Source organism: Lynx canadensis, chromosome A2 (genome assembly GCF_007474595.2).
Source record: "Lynx canadensis isolate LIC74 chromosome A2, mLynCan4.pri.v2, whole genome shotgun sequence".
NCBI lineage: Eukaryota > Metazoa > Chordata > Mammalia > Carnivora > Felidae > Lynx > Lynx canadensis.
The window spans coordinates 39,789,974-39,815,641 of record NC_044304.2 but is presented as its reverse complement, the minus strand read 5'-3'; the positions used below and the strand labels follow the sequence as shown (position 1 = coordinate 39,815,641).

General features: G+C 39.5%; 1 protein-coding gene and 1 non-coding gene across 2 annotated transcripts in view; one reads left to right on the top strand and one right to left on the bottom strand.

Annotated features, from left to right (window-relative positions):
• The window catches only part of SHQ1 (SHQ1, H/ACA ribonucleoprotein assembly factor), a 99,126-nt gene that overhangs the window by 28,847 nt on the left and 44,611 nt on the right, over nucleotides 1-25,668 (top strand). The window contains exons 7-9 of the mRNA XM_030307244.2: nucleotides 4,319-4,473; nucleotides 6,281-6,334; nucleotides 9,157-9,280. Coding sequence (XP_030163104.1) covers nucleotides 4,319-4,473; nucleotides 6,281-6,334; nucleotides 9,157-9,280 — 333 coding nt within the window. The remainder of the gene's footprint in view (nucleotides 1-4,318; nucleotides 4,474-6,280; nucleotides 6,335-9,156; nucleotides 9,281-25,668) is intronic.
• TRNAN-GUU lies at nucleotides 13,925-13,997 on the bottom strand. The gene has a single exon. It is a non-coding gene; the product is annotated as a tRNA-Asn (tRNA).

Sequence of the window (25,668 nt, the reverse complement as noted above, 5' to 3'; positions counted from 1 at the left end):
TCCCCCAGAGGATAGAGTGTAAAATGGCTGGAAGGAAGCCTTTAAATAAAAAGAAGCCATGTTAAAGTTAAGGCTCCTAAGAGAGGACAGAAGTGGGTTTGGGAAACTATGTGAAAAGGGCCCAGCATGTGAGGAAATCTCTCTCTTCTGGCCTTGTCCAGTTGTGATGAGCAAAAGGGCAGTTTTTTTTTTTTTTTTAACGTTTATTTATTTTTGAAACAGAGAGAGATAGAGCATGAACGGGGGAGGGGCAGAGAGAGAGGGAGACACAGAATCGGAAGCAGGCTCCAGGCTCTGAGCCATCAGCCCAGAGCTCGACGCGGGGCTCGAACTCACAGACTGCGAGATTGTGACCTGAGCCAAAGTCGGACGCTCAACCAACTGAGCCACCCAGGTGCCCCGCAAAAGGGCAGTTTTTGTTGAGCAGATAGAAGGGATGGGGTAACTGGCTAGTAAGAGAGTGATTTGGGAATACCAAAAAGCAACTTAATTTTGGGGCTCCTAAAAGCATCACAGCCACCTGGTATCTGTTTTAGTCTTCCTCCCCTCAGGGGCTTCCTGAGTTGGAGCTAGACACGTGAGCATGCAGCTAGTGACTTCCCCGTTGACTCCCTTTGCTCTCCTTCTTCGCCCTCAGCGTGGTCCTGTGCCTAAGTCCTGGGTGATGGGAAATGACGGAAGTGGTGTGTGCCCTGGCCCCGGTCTTGAAGGAGCTTGCCGTCTTAGGCTGCTTGCCCATTGGTTAGGAAATTAGGTAAAAACCTGGAACAGCTTTCTTAGATGCATAGTTGGAAGTCATATGATGGAGATGCTGATGCCTCACCAGTCCTGGATCATTCACTCAGAATAGTAGTGTGGGAGACAAACTTCTTTTGCAGAGAAGCCACTGTATTTTGGGGTCTCTTGGTTAGCAGTTTAGCCTGTCCTTACCTAAATGTAACAGGCAATTCTAAAACCTGGAGAAAGAGCCTTTTAAAGTTTTGTTTTGTTTTGCTTTGTTTTGAGCTACGTTAGTATGAACCACTGGAACTGGAAGCAAAATGCTCCTCTTTATTGGGCCTAACTTTTTAAGTGAATTTGAAACTAATGGTCTGATAGGGCATGGAACGAGAGTTAAAGATTACTTTGCAAGGTAAAAGGTTGATAACCTTTTTTTTAGAGGTAGCTTAAAATATCTAGATGCTTAAGTTTCTTTAGAAATCGCTCTAAGGTCTGAGAACAAACTGAGGGCTGATGGGGGGTGGGGGAGTGGTGATGGGTATTGAAGAGGGCATCTTTTGGGATGAGCACTGGGTGTTGTATGGAAACCAATTTGACAATAAATTTCATATATTTAAAAAAAAAAGAAATCGCTCGAAGGTAAGTACCAGGCCATGTTTTACTTACACTAGCTAGGAACTGAGTACACTTATGTTGTTAGTTGTTACTCTTTCTGTAAATCTTGCTCTAAGGTAAGATGCATTTTACTTCGTATATATGATAATAACCGATAATGCTCATATTGTTTTAAAAAAATTTTTTTTTAACATTTATTCATATTTGAGAGACAGAAGGGAGTGTGAACTGGGGAGGGGCAGAGAGAGAGGGAGACAGAATCCAAAGCAGGTTCCAGGCTCTGAGCTGTCAGCACAGAGCCTGATGCGGGGCTTGAACTTACTGCCTACAAGACCATTACCTGAGCTGAAATTGGATGCTTAACCTACTGAGCCACCCAGGAGCCCCAGAAAATGCTCATGTTTTAATGTGAGAAAATAGATCCTTGACGATAGCTTGTCTATATTGTAAACATCAGAGGAAAGTTATAAAGAACTTCAGCCTTATATACTTGCTTACCTTACCAATGTAGACATAAATGTTTTTTTTTTTTTAACTATTAGCATTTATTAAGTACTTCACTTTTTTTTTTTTAGTCAAGGCAGCCAAATATTGGGTAAGGTGGTTTGTGAAAAGAAATAGCTTTTCTCTGTCCTATCAAATATTACTGGAAATGGGGGGGGGGGAGAATATTGTATTTACAAGTCACTAAAGCTGAAAATGCTTGGAAGTAATTGTTAGTAAGAAAACAACAGATCTATTTGACAAAGCTAATAGTTCGGTACAGTGGGGAAAAGATGGATTACTGACCAAACTGTGCTGGTGCAATTAACTGTTTACCTGGAATTAACCAGAATCCTTTAACATGAAAAAATTACTTCCAGATGGATCAAAAACTTAAGATTTTAGAAAGGAAACTGTAAATCTTAAAGAAAAGATGAGAGGTTTCATGTACATTTTCAGGAGTTGGGGAAACTTATCGGAGACTGTCAATCCAAAATCTGTTTGTTTTTTTTTTTTTTTTTTAAAGATGGATGTATTTGGCTACACGCAAAAAAATAGATAAATCAATGGCAAAGGATCCCATAAACAAAGTCAGTAGAGATACAGTCGATTTGGAGATATGACTAGGGTTCATATCTATAACAGCAAGTTCTTAAAAATTTGATAAGACAAGCCATCCAATAGAAAAAAGTGGGCAAAACACATTGAATGGTTCGTTCAGAGGTTGCCAGCAAACCTATAAAATAATACTTAAAGTTTAGCAGTTAGAAAAATACTAACCGCAGTAACAGTGGTATATCATTGTATTAGGTTTCTTCTGCTGTGTAACCAATTACCACAAATTAGAAACAGTTCTAATTTGACTCATTTTCCATGGCTCAGGACTCGAGTTTGCTAGCTGGGTTCTCTGCTCAGGGTCTTATCAGGGTGTACATAAATATGGCCATCTTCTCTTTTCTTTTTTCATATGTGTTGGTAGCTATGTTCTTTTCTGGACCTCAGGGTTCTTTTCCAGGCTCATTTGATGGTTGGCAGAATTCTGTTCTTACATCTGTAGAACTAAGGTCCCAGTGCCCTTACTGGCTGTCAGCTGGAGGCTACTCTCACATCTCACAGCTCCCCACACTCTCCTGCCAAACAGCCTTCTAACAACATGGCATCTTATTTCTTCAAAACCAGCAGTGAGTCTCTGGCTCCAGTCTGTTCTTTAAAGCGACATAATCATGACAGTGACTGTCCGATCACCATTGCCATATTCTTTTGGATAGAAGCAAGTCACATATTCTGCCCACATTCACTGGGTCTCCTCTTAGAATTCTTCATACTACAGTCACTTCCTATCTGTTAAAATGGAAATGAGTAGGAAAAGCTATGATATTTATCGCTGGGTGGGAGGGATGGGTGTAGAAGGAGAACTTGTATCCAGGGCCATTAAAAAGGAGAGTTGTAGCCTTTAAATAAAGTATTCTTAAAAAACAGATGCACTTTTTGACCCAGTGAATTTACTCTCGGGAATCTCTTTTATAGAAATAAAACCTCCCAGTATCCAAGGATGTGTGGTAAGGACATTTATGCAGTCTTACTAGCAGTGGCAGAAAACTGGAAGCATAGTGGATGCCCATCAGTAGGGGGAGTGGTTGGATAGAGCATACCACACCATGGAATATTCTGCGCCTTTACAAAAATTAGCTAAGTGCCAGTTGACTTGGAGAGATTTGCCAGAGTTATTCAGTGAGGTAGGCTAGGTGGAAAAAAAGGATCGAATTCTATGGGTGGGGGAGGGAGGATCATATAAATTCCTTTGTATATGTTTATGTGTCTGTATAGCATTACATGATTATAGAGAAAAATATGAAATGATATATACTAGATTTTTAATGTGGGGGAGGCTGTTGTTGAAGATGTAGACAGGGTGAAAGCCAGAGAAGAAAAGACACACTGTTGAAAAGAACCACCTTCTTCCCATAAGTCAAATATGTGTGATGTGGTCCCATTTGTGTGTTATGTAGGTAATACTTTGTGTCTAAAAGATATTAATAGATACTTTGCCCTTAACATTGCCTATTATATGGGAATATTCCTATTCTTTTGTATAGAACTTTCAAAATGGATAATGAATATTTACAGAGTGCTTTATTTAGCCATTATGTTTTCTGTTCTCAAACTGTGTTACCTGAATTTTAAAGTCAATAGCTCTGGCATTTAGATGCCTTGAATACAGGACAGTGTAGCAAAAAGAGGGGGCATCCCGGAAGTAAGGAATAAATACTGTTTAGACATTTCTCCTTTATTTAGCTCTACTAGGGTTTGAGCAGATGCACAGCCCTTAATAAAACTGTGAAGCCTCGTTTAAAAGTTCCTTCTATATTCAGAGTTAAATTACTCTTATTTCAGTTTCTATAATCGAAGTTCTAATTTTGACAAATCCTCCGCACTGGGTTTTTTTTTTTTTTGCAAAACTGAATGGAGTGTTTCATTTTTAAATGCATTTTTTTCCTAGTGTCTTTTTCTGAAGAAGAGAAATATCAGCTGCGAAAATTTGTCAATAAATCTTACCTACTGGACAAGAGAGCTCTTCGCCAAGTGTACTACAGTTTGATTGATATCCTTCTGGCATATTGCTATGAAACTCGTGTCACTGAAGGAGAGAAGAACGTAAGTGCACACGTGTCTGTGCATGTTGGCATACGTGAGCAGACTAAATCAACTGTACGGCGTCACTCCTGTGGAGAGTAAGCCCTGTTGGGATGATTTATTTGGGGGATGCTCCTGGCAGAGCTGCACGTGCGTGTTAGTGGTGGGTACCGATGTGAGCACATATTGCTGGCTTGTTCTTTTTTCCTTCTCTCTCTGCGCATCAGTGTCTATCACATGGTGGAGTGGGGCAATAAAGCTGAGGGTAGAGAAAGGATATCCTGAACTCTCATCTCTTTAGGAGACGACTTGTTCAAAGAGGGCTGTTTCCATGTGACACTTGACATTGGCAAGAGGTGAACTTTACCATACCCGTTTACATTCTCTGGCCAAGCTGTCCATGAGCGGATGTGAGGTATATCTATTTTACAAAAAAGGGAATCTGAGCATTTTTCTGCAGGTGTCCCTCAATTTATATAGTATGTATGCTTCTGAAAAAATTACATGTAAATTACATTTTGAATAACCTGAATCCTATCTTTTTTGCTATTTAAAGAAATCTTGTAAAAGTAAAACCTTTTGTAAAGAACATTATTTCTTAAATGGTCTTGTTTTAATAATATAAACATTTTTTTGTATCTCTTCTTGATCCACATTTGATTTTATAAATGAAGAGTTTAACGTCTTTCTCACCTATTTCAGTGATCATACATTTTAAAAAGGCTGAAGAACCAAAAAAGTCTTTCCAGTCCATGTGCCCCTGCAGCTGTTTATAATTGTACTTGCTCAAGAGTTGTTTTCAAGCTGAGCATATGCTCTCCTTTTTTTAAAATTATGCAGATAATTCCTATCAGTATAAAAGGAAAATATAGGTACGAAAAAAATAATTAAAATTTCCCATAATGTCAGCCATTGAAATAGCTACTGTTATAAGGAGATACATCTCTTCATCCAGTCTTTCATTGTGTACGTGTGTATGCGTATTTAAATTGGGTCACGATGTATATTATTTAATCTGCTTTTCTCACCATCACAGCATTAGCATAGTATTAGGATTAGAATTTGATATGTGCCAAATTTTCTGTTGTTAGGATTCTGAAAATTTCAAAGGTGACTCTTGGGATTTGCATTTGACTCCCAAATGAATATTAACGAGTATATCACGGGCACACTATAGCTGGAAATGGTTTTTGTTTCCGTTCAGCGTTTAAGGATACTGTACTTGGAGAAAATATTTTCTTTTATGAAAAAAGTACTTCACATTATTGCTTAAGGAAATGAGTGAGTGTGTTCAGTCATGCCTGATAAAATTGACCATTTTTGATTCTTTTATTTGCATGTTTGATGCCGCGAAGTCTTGCAACTTCAAGACCTTCTCTAGAATGCACTTACTCTCACAAGCCTTCTCTGAAAGGCCATATTTCGAGCATCTTTTTAAGTGCCACAGTCAGCCCTTCAGCATTATCTTTGAGTCCTTTGGCAGATTACTTACAGAATGTTTGGGTAAGTTAGTTGAGAAGGACAGTAATTGAGCAAACATCACTTTGCTTTAAGTTTTAGTTTCAAAGCCCCTGCTTGTTTGCTCTTATGTTCTGGTACTCTTATCAGTGGAAAAGCTTTACTTTGTGAAATCCCAAGGAAAGTAGGCAGAAACTTGCCTTTGATAGCTTCTGCAAAGCAATTATTTTTCCTCAGCCACAGACGCTTCTTAGTTCTTATGTATGGCAGTACTACTGAGACACTGGTTGAGTGAATGGATATATTTACTTTATTTTTGAATGACTTTACCTCGAAAATGACACTGCTCTTTTCTCCAAAACAAATGAAGGTTGAGTCTGCATGGAACATTAGAAAACTGAGTCCCACACTGTGCTGGTTTGAGGTATGATTTTCATTTGCAGTTCTTGCCATTTTGTTTGTTTAGAAAGTTCTTTTTTTCCGTCGCCATTAGTTTGTTGTGGGTAATTCAAGCAATTCCTTAACTTTTTTAAAGTGGAAACTTGATTATACAAGTTTTTTCCCCCCATCTTTTTAAATAAAATTCTGATTGCGTTTGTAACTCTTCTAATGAAGCTAGATAGGGTATTGTAGCATTTGGGAGAAGGAGAGCAGCGTTTGTAAGTTGGTGAGTATTGGGGCTCAGAGCTCAAAGTTGGGAAGCAAACCTAGGTGATAATTCTACTAGGGGCCATTTCCTGGCCATCAAAAGCTGTGCTAATAAGCCTTTTATATGTATTACCTCTCCTGTTCATTCCAGTCAGTCTGTGAGATAAGTATTACTGCTGTGTTACAGACGATGAAGCTTAGATCATAGAGTTTAAATAACTTGTCCAAGGTCCTACAAGTAGTATGGTCAGATCTGATAACTCTTCTAGTATAGTAATTATTGTTTTTATAAATACTTCCCAGTAAATCGTTTTGTAGATCTTATCAAAAATATCAGAGGATGCCATTTTAAAATTTGCTGGCTCTGAACAAATTGTTGAATATAAAAACAGCAGTTAAAAGTAGAAGGGCACCTGATGGCCTGATGGCTCAGTCAGTTGAGTGTCCGACTCTTGATTTCGGTTGAGGTCATGATCTCAAAATTCATGAGATGGAGCCCCACGTCGGGCTCTGCGCTGTCAGCGTGCTCCTCCTCACTCACACACATGCTTTCTTTCTCAAAATAAAGAAACATTTAAAAAAGTTTTTAGGGGTGCCTGTCTGGCTCAGTTGGTAGAGCATGTGACTCTTGAACTTGGGGTCATGAATTTGAGCCTCACACTGGGTGTACATACTACTTAAAAAAAAAAAAAGAAAGAAAGAACAAAAGCTAGCATGTAAAATAATAAAAGCTAGCATGTAAAAAAAAAAAAGTGTCATTTTACACAACTAACAGTTGCATCATCAATTAAGTCAATTAGTTTTTTGCTTTTCCAGTTTAGGCCCCCTGAGTGGCTCAGTCAGTTGAACATTGGCTCAGGTCTTGATCTCGCCGTTTGTGGGTTCTAGCCCCAAGTTGGGCTTTGTCCTGACAGTGTGGAGCCCACTTGAGATTCTCTGTCTCCCTTTCTTTCTCTGTTGTTTCTTGCTCTCTCTCAAAAATAAACATTAGAAAAAAAATCCTAGATACAGTACATTGTAAGTTATAAAATCAAGGTTGTTTCATGGCATCACTTTTTTTTACAGTTTATTTGTTTTGAGAGAGAAAAAGCATGGGTGCACGGGGCGGGGTGGTGGGGATGGGCAGAGAGAAGAGAGGGAACATCCCAAGGAGGATCCATTCTGTCAGCTCAGATCCTGACAACGACACGGGGCTCAATCTCACAAACCAAAAGATCATGAGCTGAGCCAAACACTCAACTGACTGAGCCACCCAGGCGCCCTTCATGGCATCACTTTGTTTAAATAATAGATAAGATGGGAACAGGAACTGAAACATTGAGCTTTGTTAGAGAATTTTGCTACTCCAGAGAATGTTCCATGAACTAATGGCTTGACCAGCATCTCAGCTGGGAGCTTGTTAGAGAATCTGAGTCCAGACCCACTGAAGCAGAACCTGTAGCAAGATCTCCAGGGATTCGTATCCATGTTAAAGATGGAGGAACACTGCTCCCTAGACTTCATTTGAGTTCTACTTATTGCCGTGATCAGCATGTAAGGGAGAAACTGGATTTGGTAATAATGGCATCGATTACTGATGTTGAAAACAAAGTAGTCAGTAACTGAAGAGTTTCATAGTTCTTTTATTAAAATCTACATGAATAAATTCACCTATATATGATTTCATTTTGAAATTTTTATTGATTTTGAGATAACTTAGAATTGCCAGAGCTATTGAGAGCTATGTGAAATTTTTATTAGTTTTTGGTAGAATTTTTTAAAAGTTTATAGTTCTTTTTAGGTATAAACTGTTCTTTGTGATATACTCAATATTCTTAATCAGATCTCTCATTTGTTAAGGATTAATATACATGGAAATTTTTCTGCTCCCTTAGTTTTACTTTTATATTTTAAGTTTTATATATGGGTTACATTTTTCATACAGTTTTAATCAAAATCCAATTAAAAAACAATTTTGTGCAAAATTGCGTTCGTCTAGTGTTTTCAGTAAGTTTTGAATTGCTGATGGTTTCAGTTTGATACTATTCAAGATAAAATAACTTTTTTCAAGAAAGCACTTTTCTCTTTGATAAGTGAAAGCAAATTACTGAAATAAATACCATGTTTTTCTCATGCCCTAAACACTAAAAAAGAAGAAAAAGAAAAAGTAGAAGAAGAGGGAGACTGTGAACACACTTCACTAAAGAGTTCTCCATCTTTCATCTACACCATCTTGAGTGGTCCTAAAGGACAAAAACATGAAACATATATCATTTAACAGTGTCTTTTATGTGCATCTGTATTTTGTTAGTACCATGTGTTTTAGATTCATATTTGTAATTCTTAAAGGACTTTTTGAAACTTTCCTGCTGCATATGTGATTTTTAAGGAGCATTTGTGATATCTTGATGAAGTATGAGAAATTACAAGGACTGCAATTAAATATTTTATTGTAAGGTGTACAAAAAGAATCTCATTTCACGGTTTTATATTTCTCTCTTGCATGGCTTTGTGATGATCCGAACTTATAGTTTTTAATTGAGAGTAGTTTCATATTTCGTTGTGTCCTTTTATTTATGTAATATGGAAATGATTACTTATTTAAACTATACTTCACAGACTTGGACTAATGTTCATGAAATCCTGGTGTCTTTTGGAAGAAGAGTTTTATGCTACCCACTTTATCGCCACTTCAAGCTGGTGATGAAAGCTTACAGAGACACTATAAAGATCTTGCAACTAGGTAAGATACTCCTGTGCTTGCAGATTTGAGAGGGAAAAAGTTATGTTTTTAGTCTGTGAGGATGTAGTCATGATTTTTGCTTCTCTATGCATAAATCAGTAATGAAGATCATCAAATCCAATCACTTCTCCCTGCCAAGTATAAAAAGCCATAGTTCGTCTCTGTAGATACACTCTTTTCTGAGAGCTGCTGGGAGGGGCAGTGGAGAAGGTACACACGATTCCAGACCAGTTCATATTAAAGTAGAGTGCATCATTTAGTATTTCTTGGAAGCCTGCAGTTTTCTAGGCACTATGCTAGGATTGTGGGTATAATAATAATAAGATCTGTTCCCTGTTTCTGTGCAGTTTACAGTTTTGCCAGGGCGACAGATGACAAGTAAACAATTCCATTATAGAGTGAGAAGTGCTCTGCTGGGGGATGTAGTGATCACGGGGAGGGGGCACAGAACCTGGACTTGGGAGGTCAAGAAAGACTTTCCAAACAACAGCACAGCTACTCTGAGGACCTTTGACTATTGCAAATCTAACCTGAAGAGACAAACATTTCCTGGTTTTAAGGATGTGGAAAATTTTGAGCTCTGAAACAAATTCCGAAGTGACTATAACAGTATCGTTGGATTAAGTATATAATTTCCAAAGTAATGAATTTGAAGGTGGCAGCATCCGTTTGTATGGATTAGTTCTGGCACATTTATTTAAAAGTCACTTTCCATCCTTTATGGTCATTTCTTCTATTCTTCCCTGGGGAGTCTCGTTGTTCCTTGGTCCTTAGGTAAAATACTTCTAGGTGTAGGTTTTCAGACTTGAGGGTAAGAAGGAGAAAGTAAGGAAGCTCTTCCCTTTACACCCACTTGACGTCATTGGCTTGAAAGGAAGAATCCCATCTCCAACGTTTGTCCCTCCTAGAGGTATTCCTAGGTTTTTCTTTGACTTCTGTGTGACATATCACCTTCTATCCTGGAAGCAGAAAATCAGTTTTGAAGTAGATTCTTTTAAGGTAGACAATAATTATCAAAATGAATTATGGTTAAATGAAGGATACCTTTTTATTAATCCAGTTGGCTTAGGCCATCTGTATTTTATTTCGAAGGATTGTTGCTTGTAAAATTGCAGAGCTACTACCTTTGAAAAAAATCAGTCTTTCTTAACTCATAGGTAGAAAAGAAACTGCTTTGTTTTTCTTATGTTATTTCTTCTTGCCCCCCTTTTTTTTTTAGACGTTTATTGATTTATTTTTGAGAGACAGAGACAGGGTGAGAGCGGGGCGGGGTAGAAAGAGAGGGAGACACAGAATCCAAAGCAGGCTCCAGTCTCTGAGCTGTCAGCACAGAGCCCGACGTGGGGCTCAGACTCACAAACGGTGAGAACACGACTTGAGCCAAAGCCAGATGCTTAACCAGCTGAGCCACCCAGGCACCCCTCTTGACTTTTAAGAGGTTTCTTGAATTGTAAAAAATTACCTTGAAAGATCAACCTACTATAAGTGACTTGAACTTGAGTTACATGTCACAATTAATTTCTTGTTTGTATTAGATGATCTGTGCGTTATTCATAGATTTAAACAATGAGAGTAAATTTGCGATTATCCTGTTACATCATGGTTTCCAGATGGAAAACTGGCAAAAACCCCTATGCGTGTGTGTGGGCGTGCCCTCAGGCACATAGTTGCTACTCTTTATTCTGGGGAGTAATCTAGTTCTCTGAATTTTTATTTGAAAAGTAATCAGTTCTGTGATTGCATAACCAGAAATAAATTCGATTGTGTCGACTTACATGGTAATCGGTTACTCTAATAGTTTTAGTAGGTGAGAAGTGAAATTTAGACTTAACTTTACATCTTTATCCATCTGACAAGAAATAGTCTTATCAGCTGTGTCTTGATAGCAACAGAAACCTTAGGTAACACACTTGAGGTCTGTCTGCTGAAAATGAGTGGGAAGCCTCTATAAACTGTACACAACATGTTCTGTGGCTGATTTGGGTTGTGGTTAGTTAGTTAGTTCTGAGACAGAGCTGGGTTGTCTAGAATTCCCACCATAAGCTATGGGGAACACAAGCTCCGGATGAGGGTTGTAACCTGTGTTTATCCAGGTGGATGGCACAGGGACGCCATTATTGCCATTGAAGAGTCTTGTGTGTTTGGATACCCCATGATTTCAATGGGGATAGCTCTTCTGTGGCATTGAATGTTTTCCAAAAATGAATTTGTGTCTACTTATAATTCAAAATGCAATCACACTTTTTATTAGAAAGGTCTGTTGAGTGCCTGCATAGTTTGAAAGTAATGAATAACTCTCCAAATAACTCTCCCCCAAAGAAATATTGATCTTAACTGGAATGAGCTTTCAAAACCAATGTAGCAAGGCTTCAGAATCTACAGAAAATTTCATTATAATGGAATGACTACAATCTGAATTTTTATTTTGTTTGTGTAAGATCTGAATCATGAATTTGCCTTGAGTGACTTCATAGTAGCCTTCCAAGGGATTCTTTACTGGGCCTTTGGCTGTTTTCAAGTTTGTGTTCCTTCTCTCACCCCTTCCCCACCTCTGAAAGACTGTGTACGCTGATCTCTTGGTGTTGCTGTATGTCTAATCCAAATTCCTTTAAGGGCAGAAAACCTATGTTGTCCTTTTAAGTATTGTTTTAGCGCTTAACGCAGGACCTTGCGCATGGAGTTTCTTTCCCTGGATCAGTACCCTTTGGGCCACATGATCATCCCCCCTTTTTGTTTCTGTCCTGTTTTAAGCAACTTTTACTTCCTCCTCCCTGTTTCATTCTTTAGGATTAAGTAGGTCGAATCCTTGATGGAAGCATTGCTTGGCTGCTGTTACTCACCAGAATTAAATGAAAAAAGAGATGAAAAGAGAACAGCTTTTCTAATATGCCTTGAAATTTTATTCTGTTTAGAAGTGGTATGGTTTAAGTTGATTATATACTTGTTACTATTTATTAGTTGTGCTAATATCTACATTTCATTAATCTCTATGATGGCGCTCGTCATCTTCTCTGCTCTTGCTGGGCTTTTGAACATATAATGTAACTATTATATGGAAGATGCTGAACATCATGGGAAACAGCTTAGTTTTTTCTCTCAGTTCCCCCTTTGAACTCATTCTGTCTGTTCTTTTATTGTTTCTGGATGGAATATATAACCTATAAATATCATATCACATACACACCTATCTTATATAATAGGTATTCTTTAAATTTTTATGTCACTTTAAATTACAAGAATCTCTTTTAAGTACCTAAAACGTCCTCTTTGAACTTGATTAAAAAAGTAAATCTTCCCTTCCCATCCCCGGCCTGCCTCAGGTTGGGAAGCCAGCACTGGGGGTGGAAGGGGTGGGGGTCCTCTTTGCTGTTCCAGAGCAAGCTTCCACACAGCCACCACAGGCTGCTCCTTCCTGCTTCTCACTGGTGGGCTTTTATCAGGTATGAGTCAGTCACCAGTCTTTGTACCCCACAATTTCTAGGGGTGATAGGTTACACTCTCTAGGGGACTCTCTTAAAATTCCCTTTCTCTTGGTTTATGGTGACCAGAAGGTAGTTCCTCCCCTCCCCCCATGGAGGGTGGTTGAAACCCCATAACACTGTAGTTTTATCCAAAGAGATTTTCTGGACTTGTTTTCCTTAAACTCCTGGAGGTCACTGTTGGGCTGAGGGGGGTCATAAATCACCAGTTTTTTGTTCGTCCCTCTGTAACTTTAGCATAGAGAGGTTAGTATCTCTTTTTAAAATATGGGAATACTTGCTATTTGTTTTGTCCTTTGTGGGGCTCATTGGAAATGAGTCAGAAAGAGTCCTGCCTTTCTATGCTCGTATAGTAATAAAAACCGCAGCTGCCATAGTAACTGTTTTCTGTGGGCCAGTGCTAGGCTTCATTCCTCAGGTACCTTATCTCATTTTGTCCATTTTGCAGATACAAGACAAGCTCAGAGAAGTTCAGTCACTTGCCCAGGGTCACACAGCTATTAGTTGGTAGAGCCTAGACTTGACACCGGGTCTATCTGCCTCAAAGTCTATGGCTTTTGATGTGTTGAAATAGTTATAAATGAAATGGTATGAAGCCTGGGATTTGCTTCCGAATAATCCACAAGGGGTTGGGGGAAAGTGGGCCAGGTGCAGGTGAAACAAGGTTGGCCCTCAGTTGGTAGCTGCTTAAAGTTGAGTGATGTAGTTCACTATCCTGTAGTCTCCATTTGCATGTGATTTTCCTTTATAAAAGATTTTTGTTTTGGTTTTTTAAGTGTGCGTTCTTAACCACTGTGCTTAAATTTATTCACCATTTTATGGAAAACATTGTAATTCTTGATCAGACAGTTGTATACATATTTTTTTGGCTAATGAAAACATACGTGTGAAATAATCTTTTTTGGTTCTGTGGGTTTTTTGTTTTTTAAAGACTTTATTTAAAAAAAAAAATTTTTTTTTTTGAAAGAGTGCACATATGCAAGCAGGGGAGGGACAGAGAGAGAGGGAGAGAGTACCTTAAGCCGGCTCCATGCTCAGGGTGGAGCCCAACGCAGGGCTCTCTCAGGACAGTGAGATCATGACCTGAGCCCAAATCAAGAGTTGGATGCTTAACTGACTGAGCCACCCAGATGCCCCAAAAGATTTGATTTTTAAGTAATCTTTCCACCCACCGTGGGGTTTGAACTCACAGCCCTGAGATCAACAGTCGCATGCTCTACCAACTGAGCCAGTCAGGTGCCCTGGTTCTGTTTTGTTTTTAAGACTATCAGAAACCTACCTTTCTAGGGGCGCCTGGGTGGCGCAGTCGGTTAAGCGTCCGACTTCAGCCAGGTCACGATCTCGCGGTCTGTGAGTTCGAGCCCCGCGTCGGGCTCTGGGCTGATGGCCCAGAGCCTGGAGCCTGTTTCCGATTCTGTGTCTCCCTCTCTCTCTGCCCCTCCCCTGTTCATGCTCTGTCTCTCTCTGTCCCAAAAATAAATAAACGTTGAAAAAAAAAAAAAAAAAGAAACCTACCTTTCTATAAATGTTTGACTTCTGAGGACTTGTAGCCACATGTCAGGCTATAACCCAAGAAACAGCCTTCAGGAGATTAGTTATTGTTGCCACCCAAAAGCTGATTTTGCTTCATATAATTAATAGGCCTATGTATGAGTCATTGTCGGACTTAATCCTCATTTTTTCAGAAATGACTGCCTTACTTAGCCCTTCTGTAAATAGATATAATAGTACATTCTATGTGAAAGATAAGAAGAACCATAGCATGGGGCTTGGGACTGTTCTTTTTCTTTAAGGAAAGCAATTGTCCAAGAAATTGGGGTATGACAAGTATATTTGAATTGGGACTTGAAGGGTGAGTGGTACTTAGACATAGCGGGATGGAGGGGAGTGTTCTAAATGCTGTGAGTGAACAGCATCAAGTGTATAGAATAGCGTTTCCTCAGTGACAATTCCAAGTTGATGTCTGAGATTTGGCCTACAGCCTGCGAAATAGTTCCCTTTCCTGGATGAGTTAACTGGCTCACCAGAATGGATTTCTCTAGTTCTTCGTGGTTATCACCTAATTCCCTGCCCTCTATCCAGGAGGAACTTAACTTTCTGTTTTCTTTCTCTCTTGAGTTGTTGTTGAACTTTTCATTTTCTAGCCAGTTCCCCACTGCAGTTAAAATGTTTCTAAGAGTGGAACAGTCCTAGTGCTTTAAGGAAATTAAAAAAAATTTTTTTTTCAACGTTTATTTATTTTTGGGACAGAGAGAGAGCATGAACGGGAGAGAGGCAGAGAGAGAGGGAGACACAGAATCGGAAACAGGCTCCAGGCTCTGAGCCATCAGCCCAGAGCCCGACGCGGGGCTCGAACTCCCGGACCGCGAGATCGTGACCTGGCTGAAGTCGGACACTTAACCGACAGCACCACCCAGGCGCCCCAAGGAAATTTAAATAGCATGGAACTCGAATAAAATATTGAAGTACCATCTGTGCCTGTTTGTGCTGACCACTTCCATGGCAAAGAAGGAGGGCCTCAGAGCCCTAGGGCACAGGCCCTGCAGCCCGAGTGTGTGAGAGGGAGGACAGGGCTCTGCTGTGCAGTCACGACTCAGCCAGTCCTTGTCCCCTTTCTCTCCTTGGCTTGTCCTGCCATGTGGCAAAGCAGATTCCTTTTCCTCTCTTCCTCAGAGCCGAAATCTGTGTTCCCAGTCTTTTAAATTGGCACATTCTTTCTGTTTATCCTTACTGTTTGTCCTTGGAGTATTTGTGGGTTTATACACACGCTCCTGTATAGAAGGATATTGTATGTGTGCATAAACATTAAGGTGAAGAAAATAAAATTCCAGTCATCTCCATTGGATTCCTTTTTCCTCTAATAATCCTGTCACTCATTAAGTATTGGTATCACTAGAATTTTAAAAAGTTGCTCTCATGGTAATTTATGGGTTACATTTATATAAAACATTCTTTGTTCTTATAAAATACTCTGTAGAGGGCAGTATTTCCTGTATGGTTTACAAAGATAATTTGCCTTTTAATTGCCATAGATGACTAAGAGTTTATAGTGATTCTGCTACAAAAAAAATCACTTGAAATCTTTGTGTCAGGGTTCTTTGGAAATTTGATTTATATAGTAATGCTTGCTGGTAAGTATAGCTCAGAATCAGCTATCTCTTAAATATTACTCATATCTAGTCAATTGAAATTTGCATTGTATTTCCTATACTATTTAAGGTAAGTTTTGTTTATTTCTGCAGCTTTAGAGCTCAACAGTGTCAAAAACTAGGTTAGTTATATGGTTTGATATTATGGCTTAAAATTTTTTTCTGTAATTAGTGCCTTTTTAAAATAAATCTAAAGTCAATTTTGAGGGATGCCTGGGTGGCTCATTTGGTTGAGTGTCCTGATTTTGGTTCAGGTCATGATACCAGGGTTATGGGATCAAGCCCTATGTTGGGCTTCGTGCTGAGCGTGGAGACTGGTTGAGATTCTCTCTCTCCCCCACTATGCCTCTCCCCCACTCATGGTCTCTCTCTGTCTCTAAAGTAAAATATAATAAAATAGGTCAGTTTTGAGATTTTTTTATTGATCTGAATTTTTTTTTTTAATATGACTTTATTGTCAAATTGGTTTCCATACAACACCCAGTTCTCCTCCCAACAGGTGCCCTCCTCAATGCCCATCACCCACTTTCTCCTCCCTCCCACACCGCCATCAACCCTCAGTTTATTCTCAGTTTTTAAGAGTCTCTTATGGTTTGGCTCCCTCCCTCTCTAACTCTTTTTCCCCTTCCCCTCCCCCATGATCTTCTGTTAAGTTTCTCAGGATCCACATAAGAGTGAAAACGTATGGCATCTGTCTTTCTCTGTATGACTTATTTCACTTAGCATAACACTCTCCAGTTCCATCCACGTTGCTACAGAAGGCCGTATTTCATTCTTTCTCATTGCCAAGTAGTATTCATTGTATATATAAACCACAACTTCTTTACCCATTCATCAGTTGATGGACATTTAGGCTCTTTCCATAATTTGGCTATTGTTGAAAGTGCTGCTGTAAACATTGGGGTACAAGTGCCCCTATGCATCAGCACTCCTGTATCCCTTGGGTAAATTCTTAGCAGTGCTATTGCTGGGTCATAGGGTAGATATTGATCTGAATTTTTAAGGAGGTAACTTTAATTTCTTTAAGAGGACAAAGGCAGAAAATTGTATATATTTAAAGACAAATTTGGGAGAACAAAGAAGAAACATTTTATTTGATCCTAATGAATCAAGGTCCTATTGCACAGTAATAGCAACAGGCCTAGATGAGGTTAGTTGAAAAGTACTTCACATGTTGTCTGGAAAACATGGAAGATTTGTATTCTTGCAATTTAGAGTTCTTTAAATAGGAATTAATACTGAAAAATAACGAGCAGGAGACATTTATGCAACATAAATAAACCCCTTCTCTGTGCAAGGCATCATAACAGAATCAGCTAAGAGTTATAGGAATATATATCACTTGGCCTTAGCTTTTAAGGAGTTTATTATGTAATAGGAATGATAAGACAAAGGTAAGATACAAAATACAAGGATTTACAAGTTACAAAAGAGAAAATCCATTAGGAAGATACCTTAAATGAACTCATAGGCCAAATCCAAATCTGTACTGTATATGACCTATGAGCCGAAAATGCTTTTTACATCTTTAGATGTTGAACACAAAATCAAAATAGTGTTTCATGACACACGTAAATTATATGGAATTCAGATTTTAGTGCTCATAAATAAAGCTTTATTGGAATACATTCGTGCTCATTCACTTTATATTGTTTATGGCTACTTTTGGGATATAATGGCAGAGTTGAGCAGTTGAAACATATTATGTGACCTGCTGAGCCAAAATATTTACTCTTCGGCTCTTTACAGAAAAAATGTGCCTACCCTTGCTCTAGATATACATACATACACAGTTGGAGGAGAGCCTTTCTGAGTGAGCGGAAGTCTTTGGCTGTCTTCCATCCTAAACAGTGGCCAGTGTTGAAGGGAATCATTTCAGCTTTTTCTTGTCCTCCCCAGAGGGTGAGAAGTAGCTAATCTTGCTTGTTCCCATGAGAGTAAGGCCCTCAACACTAGGAGAAGCGAATTGAGATGCCTACTTGTCCAGACGGGTAAGTGAATGACAATGGCGGGACTTAAGACAGTCTGGAGTAATGAGGCCTGTGTGAGCCTGGGACATACATGCTCCATTTGTAGCCTGTTGTTGCCATGTGGAAAGGTAGCATTGCCAATTTGGGGACTTGAAAAAAAGAATTAGAAAGCAGTGATCTTTAAGATAAAATTTTTCAAAAGTCTAAGTATTAGCAATGAAGTAGAGGTTGTCAATAATACTCTAAGAGCCATAGCATGTCTCATTGCCCAAGTCAGCCTGTGTGGGTCCCAGGTTTTTCATTTGGACTCCCAGGCATTCCAAGTGCCAGGCTGTTTTTCTCACACCCTCCTGCATCTGCCAGTTTCCAGCTGTGTTGAGGGCTTGTGCCAGATCTCTGCTCTTTCAGTCCCAGCTTGAAGCTGAGTCTCATCCCCGTGGGTTCCAGGAGTAGATTGGAGAAGGATGTGGGAGATAATCTTCATTACCTAAATAGCTATGCCCAGAAACCTTAAAAAACAAAAACAAAAAAACAAGGCAGATCCCTTACCTTTCTTTCCATTTACTTTGTGTTACTCTTGAGAGCCAGAGCCTCGTCAGGATGAAGGGGATGGGTCACAGGATTCTAGTACCACACCTCCCTGTGACCCCCATAGGGTGGGTGCTTTTGAGTAGAAGTGAGGGGAGGGCTTGATAAGGAAGAAGCAAACGCACAGGCCTAATGATCCTGAATGACCTGTTGTCTTCCTTCCCTTGTCATCTGTAAAGTATTCACACGGTCATTGTCTCATTTCCTTCCCTTAGCAGTTCTCAAGAATGTCCCCCTCTGTTGACACATGTGGAAACAGATTCAGATTAAGTACCAAGCAGCTAAGAAATGACACCAGGAGCAAGCAGACCGGGGCTGCATAACTGTTCCACACGGAACAGGTGAAATTGTTACATCATTTTTACATCAGAGGGAAATTAGCTAGGACTGCACAAAGATTATTTATGTGTAGCTTTTTTTTTTTTTTAAGTTTATTTCTATTTGAGAGGGACAGAGACAGCGCAATTGGGGGAGGGGCAGAGAGCTATAGAGAGAGGATCCCAAGCAGGCTCCAAGCTGCCAGTGCATGAGAGAGATCTTGACCTCAGCTGAAACCAAGAGTGGGACACTTAACCGACTAAGCCACCTAGGTGCCCCTATGTGTAGCTTTTTAGTGATCTTTCTTTAGCCTTTTATAGCGTGGGACCAGAATTCTAAGATCTAAATTTCATTATCAAAACTCTATGTAACCTTTTAATGTACATTAAACTTACATGTAGATACAGATACCTAACCATTTTTACTAAATTATATTTGTTATACTTGATTAAAATGTAAAAAAGTGTAACTCAGTTCTACCAGCGTGCACCTCATTTAGCAGTAAGCATGCTGTCACTGTAGCACATTGCTGTCTTCCTGAGGTTTGGGAATTCCTCTCTTGAGGTACTCCTCCCTAGGTCATATCCCCAGAAAGGACTCAGAAGGCTTTTCAGGCTGGGTTTGTTTTTTCTTCCTATGAGCCATTTGCGGAATCCACTTGTCTTTCGTCCTATATGTTCTTTTTGACTTTATGCACAGTTTTAGCTTTCCCAGTTCTAAACTAAATTAAATCCATAGAATGAGTCAGAACTGTGACTATTAGGTAGTATCTATTGGAAAAATAAAGTCTCATAGTGTGAATAGTCAACAACAAGAATTTATTTGAAATCGAACCACCAGGCATTGAGATACAAGCTGTACTCATAAGGTGCAACAGTTGACGTTTTGCCCGCAGAATTACAAAATTTTAGATTCTTCTTATTTTTTTTAAAGGTTTAGATTTAAAAGCAACTGTTTCCAGAGCTTTTTCCCGTGAATCTTCAGCTTTTTAACCTTTTCTACCTTTGTAGAAAGGTTTTTTTTTTAATGTTCTATCTTAAATTTGGATGCCCAGTTCTTAATTTCAGAAGAAATTAGAAATTAGTCATGCCTCCATTATGCAATTTTGATGACATCCTGCTATGTATTTCTAGACTGAAGCAACCACTACTTTGACAGGTGACTTGAAGGAAAATGGAGTTAATGTCAAGGCTGTCCTTTCAAACCAGCAAACCTTGTAGGAATTGTTAGAGCAGAAAAGGCAAAAGGCAGCCTTGGGTTAAATCTACTACTTGAACTTTTGATGGTACAGTGATACGAGGAAGTTGGCACAGCTGTGTTCTTTCTTGTCAGGGAATAGACATAATAAGGGAAGGCACAGATAAACTGTATATCTCACATGTGTTGTGACTTAATATCATAAATCCATAGATCACATACAGGTTTGACAACTAGACACTGACTGAGCAGTTTGGCCAGATGTTTCTAAACTTGGGCTTTATGTACTCCAGACCACATTAACAATTAGCCTTATTGAACAGACTCCTACAGTTTGTCAGACACTGTGCTAGCCCAGGGAAGAAAGGTGAGGAGGTGCCATGTTTCTTTTGCTGTCCAGGAGTTCACCACACCAGGTGATAAATACTGACATGGTATTTATTGCATATGGTGGCTGGGAGGCAGAAGTACTTATTTTCAACTCCTGACTTACTTTCAAATCCTACAGTTGCTTCCTAACTGTCATCTTGGCCAGCTCCATGTCCTTGAGCCTCACTTTTCTTTATGAAGTGAGGAAGGAAGTACCTAATTGGAAGGGTTAAACGATGTGGAAAGTACTCGGTGTAGAGCAGGTAGGTAGCTACTAACTCCCATATTAGATGTGCCAGCCATCTGGCACCAATCTAAGGGAGTGTTGGAATCCTATTCCTAGAAGAGGTACTGCCTGATCTGAGACTTGACGGTGAATTGGGGTCGCACTTGGGGTTGTTTTCCCCAGGCAAAAGATGTATCTACAAAGTGTTTGTTTGCTTTGTGTCAATTTTGTTTGTGGCTATAATAACAATACATGTAATTCTAAGAACTAACAATGTTTAAAAAACTGGCACAGGATTATAAATTGTGCTCAAAATAGTAACTCTTATTGCTTCATACGTGTTTCTTATTACAATTCCCAAATGCAAGAGCCTAAATAGCTATATGCGGAATTTGAGAATAAAAAAAAAAAACCTGATAAAATGGATTGAAAAGCTTTCTTAAAGCTGAATTTAATGTATGTTTGTGTTAATTGTTAGGGACTTGACTTTAAGCTACTTCCTAACAGGGCCTGGTATTGAAGCAAATTACCACACTTTGATTCTCTTAATTTTGATTAATTTGACACAATTACCCTATCATCCCTTTTTATGGTTAATAATCTATGAAAATTAATGTTAGAAGTAATTCATAAGTTATACCTCCTGATAATGTGGTCTCATCAAAATCCCAGCAATCTAACTGATATCTACTAAGTTGTGCATTTTAAGATGATAGCAATGTTGGCTTTTATTTTGAGATGATTTTATAAATAAATACCAAGCAGTGTTTCCCTTCAAGTATTCCCAGTAACCACCTCTTTTTCCTTTACTCTGATTGGCCTCTTGTCTTATATAGCTCAAAACTCTAAAGGGTAGAACTAGATACTCAGAAAACAACAGCCATACAGTAGCTATAATGTATCAGTAGTTGAAAAGAAATTTAGGTCTTACTATATAGAGTTAGCAATTGATAGTTTTTTCTTTTGCTGACTTTTAGCCAGAAAAAAAAAAAAAAAATCCACTATTCTGATAATCTGTTAGTGATGGGAGCCCTGTCTTGTAAGTGCTTACAACCATGAGCTGGTCTGTCAGTAAGACATTATTGCCAAACCTGATCTATTAATAGGGAGATTTCAAGTAGCCAGTGTCTTCTAGTTTAGAATAGCTTAGTCTTGTTTCTCTTTTAAGATCTATAAACCTGAAATGCCACATATGTCAGAACAGGAAAACACTGCTCTTAATTTACCTACTGTTTAAAGGAAAGCTGGAGAATGAGTAGCCAGAGAATGTGTTAAATACCGTTCACTGCCCACCTGCTTGTTGACTGGCATCCCTGTTTTCTTTATGTTTCTCTTTGTTGCTATTGTGCATTTTTCCTGAGGTAAAACGTTCATGGCCCTTGTCATTTATAATACCAGGATACTGATTTTAAACTGCCTTCACAAATGAACAAGAGATCTTGGTCCCAGAAGCCTTTCTTCCATGGTTACTGTTGGCTTAAGGAAAGACCACATCTATCTGGAGAATCCCTAACTCTCTGGAGATACAACATCTTGGAGAGGCCTGTTGGGGCATTGCTGTAGTGACAGTAGTTACTGTGGTTACTGTGCAAAGCACCTTCTTTTTTTTTCCTGCTTTGGACCAGGCAGTGAACTAGCTGAAAATGGTCAATTTTCTCCAGTCCCGTTCAGCAGAAAAAATGTTCTCAGACAGAGGCCTGAGAAGTTTTTTTATACCTGTATGCTCTGTGATGAGCCCACAACTGGGTGAAGCCCCTCAGGAGCCAGGTACTTTGAGTCCCCGAAGGCTTCTGGTCACTGGTCCTGTCAGAGCTTGGAGCAAGGCCAGTTTTTTTCTTTGCTGATTGCTATTAGATAAGTGGTTGACAACCTGAGAGAAAGAGCAGTCAATACAACAGAGACAGAAAAACCTGCAAGCTTCCTGAATCTCTTGGCTGTGTGGCTGTAGTCTGTGGTGGTTTAGTGGGAACAAAAGAGATCAAGTATGACCTTGGGGTAACAATACACATTGTTGGGGAGAGGATAATTTAAATGTACTTATTGTTCTAGATTGTCAACTGCCAGTAGCCCAGTTCTCTTTTACCTTTTTTTGTCACACAGCTTACCGTGAAAATACTTTGAATGAGACCTGCAGTGACAACACGGCTTTTGGGGAACGCACAGCTTTTCTTTTCAAAACTGCCTTGCATGTGATTTTCTAAAATTACCTGATCTAAATGTTGCCTCTCTGTGGTTCAAAACTACAACTTAAAGAAAATTTAAATATGAATTAAAACTTTTTAGCATTCTTGCCACTATTTCAAGGGTTGGCTGTGTGGCCAAATGTGTCTAACTTTTTGTTAAATAAATGTTTATTGTGGAGAAGCTTGAAAACAGGGGAAAGTTTAAAGCAGCAGCAACAACTGTAATCCCACATGTCAAACAGTGGTGGGCACACACAGGCACTTAGATATGTTCAGTGAATGTAGAGATAAACTGTAATATTATTCAAGTGTATAAATGTTTAAGGGTTTTTTTCTATGTGTATTTGCCTTTGTTTTTTTTAAAGAAAGTAGGGATTAAAACATGCAAGTAAAATGTAACTTCTCTTTAAAAAAAAAAGATTATTTTTGACATTTCTTGTATTATTATTCTTCTGTGATAATGAAGATGTGAATTTGCCCATGGCCCTTAGCAGGGGGGCAACCTTACTTTAGGCATGTCTGCTAACGGAAGCTATAGAATTTCATTAGGGGAGTGGTTGCTATGGATTTTCATTAAACACATGACCTTACTTCCATACCCTTCTTAGTAAAAATCCTTGGAGTCAGGCCTCTTATCCTTGCACAGCTGTGTTTAGGCCTGTGCACCTCATCCTTAGGACACCTGTCTCCCCATCCCTGGTTACACTCTTCTTCCCAACTCACCTGCCTACTCTCCCCATTTCCCATCTGCTCCAGTCTAATGATCTTTTCTTGTTGTTCCCTGAATCTACCCCATTTTACGTCTCCTTTCTGCTCCATTTCACACCATCCTTCAAGCCAGTGCATCTCCCATTTTTCCCATTTTTCTTCACTCGCTGAATTATTTACTGTGAGGTCTTGCTCCAAATCCTGCATTTTTTTTTTTAAGTTTACTTATTTTCAGAGAGAGAGAACACAAGGGGGGGGGGTAGAGAGAGAATCTCAAGAAGGCTCTGCACTGTCAGCACAGAGCCTGATGCGGGGCTCCAACTCACAAACCATGAGATCATGACTTGAGCCAAAATCAAGAGTTGGTCTCTTAACCTACTGAGCCACCCAGGCGCTGTCTCCACCTCCCTCCGCCCCCAAATCCTGCACTTTCTATTCATCGGCTTGACAGTATTCTGGGGTGTCACACTGTAGAAGGGCTTTTGTAAGTTTAAAGTAAATACTTTTTCGTTTCTGATTTCAGGGTGTGTGTGTGTCTGTTTTTGGTAAAGATACATGGTTAACTTTTTAAAACCTTCAGTTGGTAGTTATAAAAGTAAACTCCTTCTCCCTGGACCCCTGCCCCCCATAAAAGAGAGAGAAAGAAAGTAAGAAATTGGCATATGCTTACCCTGACATTTTCTTCTCTGTGGCAATTAAAACTGTTTGAGAAATCCTTAGACTTTAGGGGCGCCTGGGTGCCTCAGTCATTTTAGCCTCTGACTCTTGATTTCAGCTTAGGTCACGATCTCCTGGTTTGTGGGATCAAGCCCTGAATGGAGCTCTGTACTTAGAGTGGAGCCTGCTTAAGATTCTCTCTCTGCCCTTCCCCCCTCGTGTTTTCTCTCTCTCTCTCTCTCTCTCTCTCTCTCTCTCTTTCTCTCTCTCACACACACACACACACACATAAACATTAAAACACATTCTTACACTTTAGTTAGTTCTCTCTTGATTTTTTTTCTTCTTGGGTTAATGTGGCTAACTTGGTTTCATCACTTCTGTGAGTTTTGATTGTATTTCGTGCCTCCTGTCATCAAACTGTGCATACAGCATTACATAGGCATGTAATGAAAATAGGCCTGCCGTGGGGGGATTCACATGAATCATTTGATATAGTTAATCTGGACCACTGTGATATATCACAGTTCTGGCCATGACTTAGCCAAATATAGTTTTAGGCCTTCAAAGTATTTGTTTCTCTTACCCAGTTGAGCATTGGGGTTTTTATTGGCATTCTTCCCATCTGCACGTGAGGAAGCCACATAGTTAAAATTTTTGAATAAGTGACGGCTCCTGCTTTGAACATACTATTTAACTCCTGAGTAATAAAAGTGTGCTGTAGACGGAGTGGGCCACGAACGTATGGGTAGTGTAGCACGGTGGCTCGCTACAAGCTGATGAGTTCAGAATTTGGATCCTGTAAATACCTTATCAACCTTGAGCCTCAGGTTCTGCTTCTGTGAAATGAGCAGGGGGACTTTTCCACATTCCTTTGCAGGGTTCAGTAAAGAGCTCTGAAGACTAGGAAGTGAGCCGAGGCTCCCTGAAGGGTGAAGTCTTAATGCTAGGCCGTGAAGGCAGGCTGAGATGTTATTCATTTTCTAATCCATAGAAAAGGCATAGCAGGTGTGGGAGCCAGTTGAGCACAGGACTTTGAAAGCATGTACAGAGAGGGGACTTGAGGAAAGCAGTGCATAAAAAAGTGTGTCAGAGGTCTAGAAGGACAGTCTGGAATGCAAGGGAGGAGGAGGAAGATATTATAATCCAGGCATGAGGTGTTGAGAGTACAGGTGAGGATAATTGCCCAGGGAGTTGTGGGGAAAGGGCAGCTACAAGGGCATATTCAGGAAGAATCCTCAGGGCTGGTGTGTGGTGCTGTGGATGAGAGGAATTGCAAGGGTGTAAGGCAGGCGAGAACTGTGTCATTCATTCATTCATTCATTCATTCATTCATTCTTAAGATACTGAAATTGACAGTCTGCTGCTCCAAGGTTCTGTTCTAGGTATTGGGGACTAATCCCTAAATAAAACAGAAGTTCCTGCTCTTTTGAAGTGTATTTTCTAGTGTTAATTGTGTTAAAATTTTAGTGGCAGCAATTTTGGCACCTTGAGATGTCATTATCTAGCTCATGATTCTTTTATCCTGTCTAAAAGTCAACTGG